This window comes from Hyla sarda, chromosome 2, assembly GCF_029499605.1.
Source record: "Hyla sarda isolate aHylSar1 chromosome 2, aHylSar1.hap1, whole genome shotgun sequence".
Lineage (NCBI taxonomy): Eukaryota > Metazoa > Chordata > Amphibia > Anura > Hylidae > Hyla > Hyla sarda.
In genome coordinates this window covers 426,023,251-426,036,201 of record NC_079190.1, presented here as the reverse complement: position 1 = coordinate 426,036,201, position 12,951 = coordinate 426,023,251, and the positions used below count along the sequence as shown (strand labels likewise).

At 45.2% G+C, this 12,951-nt stretch overlaps 1 protein-coding gene across 3 annotated transcripts in view; it reads right to left on the bottom strand.

The window, feature by feature from the left end:
- The window catches only part of EFCAB5 (EF-hand calcium binding domain 5), a 129,721-nt gene that overhangs the window by 65,353 nt on the left and 51,417 nt on the right, over positions 1–12,951 (bottom strand). For 2 of the 3 annotated variants that reach the window (XM_056558990.1, XM_056558989.1), the window contains exon 2: positions 8,391–8,921. In XM_056558990.1, the coding sequence (XP_056414965.1) occupies positions 8,391–8,917 (527 nt within the window). In that variant the 5' untranslated portion in view covers positions 8,918–8,921. Of the gene's footprint in view, positions 1–8,390; positions 8,922–10,185; positions 10,260–12,951 lie in introns of all 3 variants that reach the window. The other variant, XM_056558988.1, reaches the window with a different exon arrangement.

The following is a 12,951-nucleotide window of genomic DNA, read 5'->3' as shown; positions in this document are numbered from 1 at the left end:
AATTTCATGTTGAAGATGATATCATTAATTTACCAGCATAAAATCTATCTTGAAATATGCAGTATATATATATATTGTCACGATGCCGGCTGGCAGGAGGTGGATCCTCTGTGCCAGAGAGGGATTGGCGTGGACCGTGCTAGTGGACCGGTTCTAAGTCACTACTGGTTTTCACCAGAGCCCGCCGCAAAGCGGGATGGTCTTGCTGCGGCGGTAGTGACCAGGTCGTATCCACTAGCAACGGCTCAACCTCTCTGACTGCTGAAGATAGGCACGGTACAAGGGAGTGGACAGAAGCAAGGTCGGACGTAGCAGAAGGTCGGGGCAGGCAGCAAGGATCGTAGTCAGGGGCAACGGCAGGAGGTCTGGAACACAGGCTAGGAACACACAAGGAAACGCTTTCACTGGCACAATGGCAACAAGATCCGGCGAGGGAGTGCAGGGGAAGTGAGGTATAAATAGGGTGTGCACAGGTGAACACACTAATTAGAACCACTGCGCCAATCAGCGGCGCAGTGGCCCTTTAAATCGCAGAGACCCGGCGCGCGCGCGCCCTAGGGAGCGGGGCCGCGCGCGCCGGGACAGGACCGACGGAGAGCGAGTCAGGTACGGGAGCCGGGGTGCGCATCGCGAGCGGGCGCCACCCGCATCGCGAATCGCATCCCGGCTGAAGGCAGTATCGCAGCGCACCGGGTCAGTGGATCTGACCGGAGCGCTGCAGTAGCGAGAGTGTAGCGAGCGCTCCGGGGAGGAGCGGGGACCCGGAGCGCTCGGCGTAACAGTACCCCCCCCCCCCTTGGGTCTCCCCCTCTTCTTAGAGCCTGAGAACCTGAGGAGCAGACTTTTGTCTAGGATATTGTCCTCAGGTTCCCAGGATCTCTCTTCAGGACCACAACCCTCCCAATCGACCAAAAAAAAAGTTTTCCCTCTGACCTTCTTGGAGGCCAGTATCTCCTTTACGGAGAAGATGTCCGAGGAGCCGGAAACAGGAGTGGGAGAAACAAGTTTGGGAGAGAAACGGTTGATGATGAGTGGTTTAAGAAGAGAAACGTGAAAGGCATTAGGAATACGAAGAGAAGGAGGAAGAAGAAGTTTGTAAGAGACAGGATTAATCTGGCACAAAATTTTGAAAGGACCAAGATAGCGTGGTCCCAATTTGTAGCTAGGGACACGGAAGCGGACATATTTAGCGGAGAGCCATACCTTGTCTCCAGGAGAAAAAATGGGGGGAGCTCTTCTTTTCTTATCAGCAAACTTCTTCATGCGTGATGAAGCCTGTAAGAGAGAATTTTGGGTCTCTTTCCATATGGTGGAAAGATCACGAGATATTTCATCCACAGCGGGCAAACCAGAGGGCAAGGGAGTAGGGAGGGGGGGGAAGAGGGTGACGGCCGTACACCACGAAAAATGGGGATTTGGAGGAAGATTCAGAGACTCTGAAGTTATACGAGAATTCGGCCCATGGTAGAAGATCTGCCCAGTCATCCTGGCGGGAGGAAACAAAATGCCGTAAATAATCACCCAGGACCTGGTTAATTCTTTCTACTTGCCCATTGGATTGAGGATGATATGCAGAAGAAAAGTTTAATTTAATCTTGAGTTGTTTACAGAGAGCCCTCCAGAATTTTGACACGAATTGGACGCCTCTATCCGAGACGATCTGCGTGGGCAACCCGTGAAGACGAAAAATGTGTACAAAAAATTGTTTTGCCAACTGAGGCGCTGAAGGAAGACCAGGGAGAGGGATGAAATGTGCCATCTTGGAGAATCGATCAACGACCACCCAAACAACAGTGTTGCCACGGGATGGGGGTAAGTCTGTAATAAAGTCCATACCAATCAGGGACCAAGGCTGTTCGGGGACAGGCAGAGGATGAAGAAGACCAGCGGGCTTCTGGCGAGGAGTCTTATCCCGGGCACAGACAGTGCAGGCTCGCACAAAATCCACAACATCCGTCTCCAGAGTCGGCCACCAATAGAAACGAGAGATGAGTTGCACGGATTTCTTGATGCCCGCATGACCTGCGAGATGGGAGGAGTGACCCCATTTGAGGATTCCGAGGTGTTGGCGTGGAGAGACGAAGGTCTTCCCTGGAGGAGTTTGCCTGATGGAGGCTGGAGAAGTGGAGATCAGGCAGTCAGGAGGAATGATGTGTTGCGGGGAGAGCTCTACTTCCGAGGCATCCGAGGAACGAGAAAGAGCATCGGCCCTAATGTTCTTATCGGCAGGCCGAAAGTGAATTTCAAAATTAAATCGGGCAAAGAACAGAGACCACCTGGCCTGGCGAGGATTCAGCCGTTGGGCAGACTGGAGATAGGAGAGGTTCTTGTGATCGGTGTAAATAATAATTGGAAATCTTGATCCCTCCAGCAGATGCCTCCATTCCTCAAGTGCTAATTTAATGGCTAGAAGCTCTCGATCCCCGATGGAGTAGTTCCTCTCCGCCGGAGAGAAGGTCCTAGAAAAAAAAACACAAGTAACAGCATGCCCGGAAGAATTTTTTTGTAGAAGGACCGCTCCAGCTCCTACTGAGGAGGCATCAACCTCCAATAGGAAGGGTTTAGATGGGTCAGGTCTGGAGAGCACGGGAGCCGAAGAAAAGGCAGACTTGAGCTGTTTAAAGGCGTCTTCCGCTTGAGGAGGCCATGACTTAGGATTGGCATTCTTTTTGGTTAAAGCCACGATAGGAGCCACAATGGTGGAAAAATGTGGAATAAATTGTCTGTAATAATTGGCGAACCCCAAAAAACGTTGGATAGCACGGAGTCCGGAGGGGCGTGGCCAATCTAAGACGGCAGAGAGTTTGTCTGGATCCATTTGTAGTCCCTGGCCAGAGACCAAGTATCCTAGGAAAGGAAAGGATTGACATTCAAACAGACATTTCTCCATTTTGGCATAAAGTTGATTGTCACGAAGTCTCTGAAGAACCATGCGGACATGCTGGCGGTGTTCTTCTAGGTTGGCAGAAAAAATCAGGATATCGTCCAGATATACAACAACATAGGAATATAAGAGATCACGAAAAATTTCATTAACAAAGTCTTGGAAGACGGCAGGGGCGTTGCACAGGCCAAAGGGCATGACCAGATACTCAAAGTGTCCATCTCTAGTGTTAAATGCCGTTTTCCATTCATCCCCCTCTCTGATGCGGATGAGATTATAAGCACCTCTTAAGTCCAGTTTGGTAAAGATGTGGGCACCTTGGAGGCGATCAAAGAGTTCAGAGATGAGAGGTAGGGGGTAGCGGTTCTTTACCGTGATTTTATTAAGACCGCGGTAGTCAATGCAAGGACGTAGGGAGCCATCTTTTTTGGACACAAAGAAAAATCCGGCTCCGGCAGGAGAGGAGGATTTGCGGATAAAGCCCTTTTTTAAATTTTCCTGGATGTACTCAGACATAGCAAGAGTCTCTGGGGCAGAGAGAGGATAAATTCTGCCCCGGGGTGGAGTAGTGCCCGGGAGGAGGTCAATAGGACAGTCATAAGGCCTGTGAGGAGGTAGAGTCTCAGCTTGTTTTTTGCAAAAAACATCCGCAAAGTCCATATAGGCCTTAGGGAGACCGGTTACAGGGGGAACCACAGGGTCACGGCAAGGAGTACTGGGAACCGGTTTAAGGCAGTCCTTGAAACAAGAGGGGCCCCAACTCTTGATCTCCCCAGTGGACCAATCCAGGGTTGGGGAATGGTGTTGAAGCCAGGGTAGTCCAAGGAGAATTTCGGAAGTGCAATTGGGGAGGACCAAAAACTCAATTTTCTCGTGATGAGGTCCGATGCACATTAGGAGGGGCTCCGTGCGGAAACGTATGGTACAGTCCAATCTTTCATTGTTAACACAATTGATGTAGAGGGGTCTGGCGAGACTGGTCAGCGGGATGTTGAACCTGTTGATGAGAGAGGCCAAAATAAAATTTCCTGCAGATCCGGAATCCAAGAAGGCCATAGTAGAGAAGGAGAAGGTAGAGGCAGATATCCGCACAGGCACAGTAAGACGTGGAGAAGCAGAGTTGACATCAAGGACTGTCTCACCTTTGTGCGGAGTCAGCGTACGTCTTTCCAGGCGGGGAGGACGGATAGGACAATCCTTCAGGAAGTGTTCGGTACCGGCACAGTACAGGCAGAGATTCTCCATGCGGCGTCGTGTCCTCTCTTGAGGTGTCAGACGAGACCGGTCGACCTGCATAGCCTCCACGGCGGGAGGCACAGGAACGGATTGCAGGGGACCAGAGGAGAGAGGAGCCGGGGAGAAAAAACGCCTAGTGCGAACAAAGTCCATATCCTGGCGGAGCTCCTGACGCCTTTCGGAAAAACGCATGTCAATGCGAGTGGCTAGATGAATGAGTTCATGTAGGTTAGCAGGGATTTCTCGTGCGGCCAGAACATCTTTAATGTTGCTGGATAGGCCTTTTTTAAAGGTCGCGCAGAGGGCCTCATTATTCCAGGATAGTTCTGAAGCAAGAGTACGGAATTGTACGGCGTACTCGCCAACGGAAGAATTACCCTGGACCAGGTTCAACAGGGCAGTCTCAGCAGAAGAGGCTCGGGCAGGTTCCTCAAAGACACTTCGAATTTCCGAGAAGAAGGAGTGTACAGAGGCAGTGACGGGGTCATTGCGGTCCCAGAGCGGTGTGGCCCATGACAGAGCTTTTCCAGACAGAAGGCTGACTACGAAAGCCACCTTAGACCTTTCAGTAGGAAACTGGTCCGACATCATCTCCAAGTGCAGGGAACATTGAGAAAGAAAGCCACGGCAAAATTTAGAGTCCCCATCAAATTTATCCGGCAAGGATAGTCGTAGGCCTGAAGCGACCACTCGCTGCGGAGGAGGTGCAGGAGCTGGCGGAGGAGATGATTGCTGAAGCTGTGGTAGTAGCTGCTGTAGCATCACGGTCAGTTGAGACAGCTGGTGGCCTTGTTGCGCTATCTGTTGTGACTGCTGGGCGACCACCGTGGTGAGGTCGGCGACAACTGGCAGAGGAACTTCAGCGGGATCAATGGCCGGATCTACTGTCACGATGCCGGCTGGCAGGAGGTGGATCCTCTGTGCCAGAGAGGGATTGGCGTGGACCGTGCTAGTGGACCGGTTCTAAGTCACTACTGGTTTTCACCAGAGCCCGCCGCAAAGCGGGATGGTCTTGCTGCGGCGGTAGTGACCAGGTCGTATCCACTAGCAACGGCTCAACCTCTCTGACTGCTGAAGATAGGCGCGGTACAAGGGAGTGGACAGAAGCAAGGTCGGACGTAGCAGAAGGTCGGGGCAGGCAGCAAGGATCGTAGTCAGGGGCAACGGCAGGAGGTCTGGAACACAGGCTAGGAACACACAAGGAAACGCTTTCACTGGCACAATGGCAACAAGATCCGGCGAGGGAGTGCAGGGGAAGTGAGGTATAAATAGGGAGTGCACAGGTGAACACACTAATTAGAACCACTGCGCCAATCAGCGGCGCAGTGGCCCTTTAAATCGCAGAGACCCGGCGCGCGCGCGCCCTAGGGAGCGGGGCCGCCGCGCGCCGGGACAGGACCGACGGAGAGCGAGTCAGGTACGGGAGCCGGGGTGCTCATCGCGAGCGGGCGCCACCCGCATCGCGAATCGCATCCCGGCTGAAGGCGGTATCGCAGCGCACCGGGTCAGTGGATCTGACCGGAGCGCTGCAGTAGCGAGAGTGTAGCGAGCGCTCCGGGGAGGAGCGGGGACCCGGAGCGCTCGGCGTAACATATATATATATATATATAATTGTGAACATACCCTTAGAGTATGTTTACATAGGGAGGCTACACTGCTCCCTCTTCTGCTCTAAATTCATGTGTGGGGAAAATGTGTATTAGCATATTAAAGGAGCCGTAAAGGGGATAGGTTTTGTAGAAATTTTGTCAACAAAGCCCATAATTTACTAGTGTCCAACAGAAAGAAAAAGAAAGCCAGCACTGGTGCAATAAATCAGCTGTGTGAACATGTGCTGAGGTGCAATAGTATGGAAAAGTCCCAGAATAAAGGTATAGGTGGTGGTACTCAATCCACAATAGCTGTAGTATTCATGAAGCATATAGAGGAAGAGGCGGAGGCACTCACCAATCCAATAAAATACTGTACTTTATTCCAACAGCAGCATAAAAACAGCAGGTGCCAGGCACCTGCTGTTTTTATGCTGCAGTTGGAATAAAGTACAGTATTTTATTGGATTGGTGAGTGCCTCCGCCTCTTCCTCCAAATGCTCCATAATTTACTAGGACTGCAATGTTTTGTCTACTGGCAAGTGTGGTTTTGTAATCCAAGATTTAGCAACCTCTGCCAATAGTGAATTTGGTGTGTCCTATGTCCTATGTTTTTGTCGATGGATGTGGTAAAAACACAGAACACTTTCTAGTTGGTCCACTTAAAGTTAAGAATAGCAAATGTGCCATTTTCTTCATAAATATTACATGCTTCTTAAAGGGGTATTCCAGGAAAAAACTTTTTTTTATATATCAACTGGCTCCAGAAAGTTAAACAGATTTTTTAATTACTTCTATTAAAAAATCTTAATCCTTTCAGTACTTATGAGCTTCTGAAGTTAAGGTTGTTCTTTTCTGTCTAAATGCTCTCTGATGACACCTGTCTCGGGAACCGCCCAGTTTAGAAGAGGTTTGCTATGGGGATTTGCTTCTAAACTGGGCGTTTCCCGAGACAGGTGTCATCAGAGTGCACTTAGACAGAAAAGAACAACCTTAACTTCAGAAGCTCATAAGTACCGAAAGGATTAAGATTTTTTAATAGTAATCTTGCAAATCTGTTTAACTTTCTGGAGCAAGTTGATATATGAAAAAAAGTTTTTTCCTGGATAACCCCTTTAAATCATTTTGGACAATTGGTGAGTTTGTCGCATATTGCTGGCAAATAGGTTTATAAATGTGTTGGAAAAAAGTTGTGACAATAGCCCTGATGTACTAAATAATGGTGTGTTACAACTGTTGTTTGGGCTCTGTAATTGTTTTCCATGCTATTTATTATTTTGGCGCAAGTGTGTTGCACACAGTTTTTTATTTGGCACATTGCAACAGGAAAAGTCGACCGACCATATTTTCTGTCACTCATCACTGTGGAGAACTGGGGCATTAGGACATAAACTGAGTTCTTAAATGATTTGTTCGCAGCAAAATGTGTATATTAAAAAAAAAAAAAAGTGTTTCACCAATTACATCATGAGAGTATGGTTTATCTTCCCTTTCAATTGGACTCCTTAACATAAATAATTTTGGAAAAAACGAAACAAAACACAACAATGCTAATTCAGAATTCCACTTTGAAAACATATTTATATACAATATAGCTAAAAGATTTAAAAAAAATTGAACACAAGAAACAAATAAATTAAATATGGAGCAGAGATTAATCATATTTACAGCAATAAAATTATTACATTTGAAAATTATTAAATTCCTATATAATATTAAATTTAATGAAATTTTTTTTTCTGGTTATAAATCTTAGGCTTCTTTCACACTGCCGTTGTGACAATGAAGTGTGACGTCCGTGGGGGAACCTTGGGAGAATAGTGGGAGGAAAAATACATCATGCAACTATTTTTCTGCCCGTTACTCCCGTCAGAAAACAAAGTTAAAAATAACGTCCAATAAGGCACAAAAAAAAGTACCTGACGGATGTATGCCAACAAGGCAAAATGGCAGTGTGGAAGGGGCCTTAAAGGAATTATCCAGGAATAAATAAAAAAAACAGAGCTACTTCCTATCAAAAACCACTCCCCATCTGTCTCCAGTTTGGGTGTGGTTCTGCAGCTCAGTTCCATTAAAGTGAATGGAGCCAAGTTGTGAAACCACACCCAACCTGGAGACAGACCTGGAGCTGTTTTTGAAATAAATTAGCTGTGTTTTTCTGTTCCTGGATAACCCCTTTAATCCAATGTTCTACCTCTGCAATCTTATGATTCCTGCAAAGTCATTTTGTACATGTAAAGGAGAACCCCAGCCAAAACTAACTTATGCCCTATCCATAGCATAGGGCATAAGTAGCTGATTGCAGGGGGTCCAACCACTGGGACCCCCATGATCTCTGGAATGGGACCCCAACTGTCAGTGAGGAGCAGTAGACGGCACGCACCCTATTCATTTCCATGGGAGCACTGGAGATTCCCGAGCGCTGCCCCGTTTCAGAGATCGCAGGTGGTCCTAGTGGTCAGACCTCCTGCAATCAGCTACTTATCTCCTATCCTAGTTTAGTTTTGGCTGGAGTTTTCCTTTAGGGTGGCCATACATTAACTTTAAGCCAACCAGTTTGTTGAGTCAAAAGTTTAAAAAACTGTTATTTAAGAAAGAAAAAAAAGAACCCACTGAAAATATAAACAAATATCAACAAGAACACAATGATACATCTATATGGAAAATCCATTCGCCCTCACCTGTTAAACTCTAAATCAAAAACGTTGTTTTTCAAATCAGCAATAACTTGTTCTAACCCCCGAATGTAGGCTGTCTTCTCTGTGCCCGAAAAGAACTTCGGATTTTGTCTCATGAGGAACTCTCCAAGAAAATTCACTGGATCAAACTTATTTGAATCGTCTTCGAGAACTTTTTTCTTTTCCAACTCCATGAGGAGAGACTCAACGCCGTGTACAACTGAAGGCATTAGCTGTTCAAGAAGATAAGATCTTGTGCCTACAGAGGACTTGTCCTGGCTGAACCATTCTCTCGCCAGTACATCAGCTGGGGCTTCCTTCCTGACTTTCTCCTCGTGCTCTCTTTGTTTTTTTATGTTTTTAAGCATTTCCTGTTGCAGTTTTAATCCTCTCCCTTGCATCTTATCTGTAGTTATGGTTTTATAGCCAGCCTCAGTAGAATGGCAAAAACTGTCTTTAGGAATGTCAGTGAAACCTCTTTTTACCGAATCACAGTTCTCCGTGGAATCACCACCACATTCTGGTTCCATTGTTCTTTAAAGTAAAAAAAAAACTGTTAGATCATAGATTATAATCCAATACAATAACTGTATGTATACCTTACGGAAGGTAATAAATATATGAAATTAACATTTTAGAGATGTGATCTCTATTTGGTACTTTTCACAACTCCATCTAGCCATAGTCTTTTTTACAAGACACTTTGAAAACTGTCATGAAAGGTAGAAAAGTGTCAAAAACACATAATAATTTTGGTAAACTACTGCTTTTCTTCAAAGGGGATAATGGGTTCTTAATTTAAAGATAGGTGCAGATCCCAAAGTAGGGATATCTATCAGAAATATAAGGCACATCCTGTGGTGTATTAGTTTGTGCCATTGCCTTGTTTTGTGGTCAGAGGTTGTTTTTTATTTAGTCTTTTTGGGTGGGTCTTTTTACATGTCTGTATGACATGTAAAAGGTGAAAAAAAAAACAATAAAGGGCTTTACTAATAAGAAAAAAAAGCTTAAAGGGGTACACTGGTGGAAGACTTTTTTTTTTTTAATGAACTGGTGCCAGAAAGTTAAACAGATTTGTAAATTACTTCTATTAAAAAATCTTAATCCATTTAGTACTTTTTAGCAGCTGTATGCTAAAGAGGAAATTCTTCACTTTTTGAAATTCTTTATTTGTCTTGTCCACATTGCTCTCTGCTGACACCTCTGTCAGTGTCAGGAACCGTCCAGAGCAGCATAGGTTTGCTATGGGGATTTTCTCCTGCTCTGGACAGTTCCTGATACGGGCATCAGGTGTCAGCAGAGAGCACTGTGGACAACACAAAAATGAAATTCAAAAAATAAAGATTTTCCTCTGTAGCAAACAGCTGCTAAAAAGTACTGAAAGGATAAAGATTTTTTCAATAGAAGTAATTTACAAATCTGTTTCACTTTCTGGCACCAGTTCACTTAAAAAAAACAAAGTTTTACACCGGAGTACCCCTTTAAGTTTGAGCATCACTTATGGGATACAATTGTCTGCTTTATTTCAATTTATTAAAGTGGAAATGACAACCCATAACAGGTCTAGCTCTGGGACTGGACCACAGATCTGGGTAAGTTATACCTCTTTTTAATAAAGTTCACCTGAACTATTCCCTTGTGTGTGGGGTTTAGTGCAGGTGAACTAGCTGTCAGTTTTTTATTCCATAAGAATACAGCTTATGTTTTAGGCCACTATTAGCAATAGAATAAATGGAAATTACTATTTCAGTTCCTGGCTTTTTAATACTGAATGATGAATTTATTAGGAGACACGCACCTTTTCATAAATGTGGTGCATATGACTCCAGCTTCCTCCTATACTTATACTGGTGCAAAGAACTCCCATCAACTCTGTACCACAAAAAAAATCATATAAAAACATTTTAAATAGAAGTACATTCATGGCCATAAATGTTGTCACCCCTGAAATTTTTCTAGAAAATGAAGTATTTCTCACAGAAAAGGATTGCAGTAACATGTTTTGTTATACACATGTTTATTCCCTTTGTGTGTATTGGAACTAATCCAAAAAAGGGAGGGGAAATAACAAATTGGACATAATGTCACACCAAACTCCAAAAATGGGCTGGACAAAATTATTGGTACCCTTAACATAATATTTGGTTGCACACCCTTGGAAAAAATATCTCGGATGCAAACACAGCTTTCTGACACTGGGCTGTACAGTGCGACCCAAAATCCATTGGTAATCCTCAGATTTCATGATGCCTTGCACACATTCAAGGCAACCAGTGGCAGCGGCAACAGAACAACCCCAAAACATCATTGAACCTCCACCATATTTCACTGTAGGTACTGTGTTCTTTTCTTTGTAGGCCTCATTATGTTTTTGGTAAACAGTAGAATGATGTGCTTTACCAAAAAGCTCTATCTTGGTCTCATCTGTCCACAAGACGTTTTCCCAGAAGGATTTTGGCTTACTCAAGTTCATTTTGGCAAAATGTAGTCTTGCTTTTTTATGTCTCTGTGTCAGCAGTGGGGTCCTCCTGGATCTTCTGCCATATCGTTTCATTTCATTTAAATGCCGATGGATAGTTCGAGCTGACACAGATACTCCCTGAGCCTGCAGGACAGCTTGAATATCTTTGGAACTTGTTTGGGGCTGCTTATCCACCATCAGTACTATCCTGCGTTGACACCTTTCATCAATTTTTCTCTTCCGTCCATGCCCAGGGAAATTAGCTACAGTGCCATGGGTTGCAAACTTCTTGATAATGTTGCGCACTGTGGACAAAGGCAAATCTAGATCTCTAAAGATGGACCTGTAACCTTGAGATTGTTGATATTTTTCCACAATTTTGGTTCTCAAGTCCTCAGACAGTTCTCTTCTCCTCTTTCTGTTGTCCATGCTTAGTGTGGCACACACAGACACACAATGCAAAGACTACGTGAACTTCTCTCCTTTTTATCTGCTTTAAGGTGTGATTTTTATATTGCCCACACCTGTTACTTGCCTCAGGTGAGTTTAAAGGAGCATCACATGCTTGAAACAATCTTATTTTTCCACAATTTTAAAAGGGTACCAATAATTTTGTCCAGCCCATTTTTGGAGTTTGGTGTGACATTATGTCCAATTTGCTTTTTTTTCCTCCATTTTTTGGTTTAGTTCCAATACACACAAAGGGAATTAACATGTGTATAGCAAAACATAAGTTACTGCAATCCTTTTCTGTGAGAAATAATTAATTTTCTAGAAAAAATTCAGGGGTACCAACATTTATGGCCATGACTGTATATTGTGGTGTGACATAGGTTTACATGTGTGTACATTTAAAACAAACTTTTTTGTTGGTTTAATAGTTTTAACATAGTTTCACATGTTAACAAAAAGTATACATTTAAAACATGTGCAACATATGCAAACATATGCAATTGTATGCAAATGTATACCACAAAGTAAATTATAAAAACACATGCAATATTGGTCCAATCTGAGTTTAACGAATTCAGGTCTCTGTTCTGCATGCACTGCTTAACTGTGCCACAAAAAGAACCTGGTAATTCCTGTATATAGTTTTCCCATAGAAGTGTATTGCAGATGTGAATTATCAAAAGCATTTAAAAAAATTAAAGAACCGATCTTATTGGTTGCTATGGGCATCTAGTCCACTTTTCCTTTGCACGTGTTTTGATAACTCTCCCCTGTTCTGACTACTTTTGTCCCCCTGACACACAACTTTGTCCCTGCTCTGCAGCGCAGCCCTGTCACTCCCACTTGTATACATCTGGGAAGCACATAACTCCCCTACACCCATCTGTGCCCCCCCCCCCTCTCATGTACCTGTCACTCCGGGTCCCCCTAGGCCTCCCACTTGCAGCTGGAGCCCTCCAGCAGGTACAGGCATGGACATAGCTTTGAAGGTGCATCACGTGTGTCCAGGCATTTCTCTGGCAGCACCTCTCACACCTGTCACCCCTGACTCTCTCTGAAGCTCCCACAGTGACGGTATGAGGGAGAGCCTGCGTCTGCCCATACTCTACCAGCAGGTCAACTCATTGATCAATATAGGAAAGGAATCCACTGACTAAAAGCCCCAGGCACCTCAGTGACCGCTGAGATTAGTGGAGCTCATGCAGTAGCTGCTATGGAGCCCTGTGTGCAATAATTTGTAGGTGCAATCCCTGGGTGTCTACAGCGCCTACTTAGCCACCAGCTCTGGTACCCCTCCAGCCTGGGTGAGCACTGGAAGCACCATGCTCCAGTGTCCTGCAACTTCAGGTGTGGTGGAACTACCACTGCCAGTGTGCTCCAACAGCTGCAAGCTATAACATACTGGGAGTATAGTAGAGCCACAGATACATCCATAACTTTACCAACCTATAGCCCATAACTATAACACTGTCTGCATGAAAGAGCACCCCAAATAGAAAAGCATCCAAGATACAGGGAGTAATGGGGGGGAGGGCAGGACAGGTGAGGAGCTGCAGAGCCCTCCAGCAGACCACGTACTAAGGCGTCAGAGCCGATGCCAGGAATGAATAGTGGCAGCAGAGACATGGGGGTGCCCAGGTGCCAGGACTG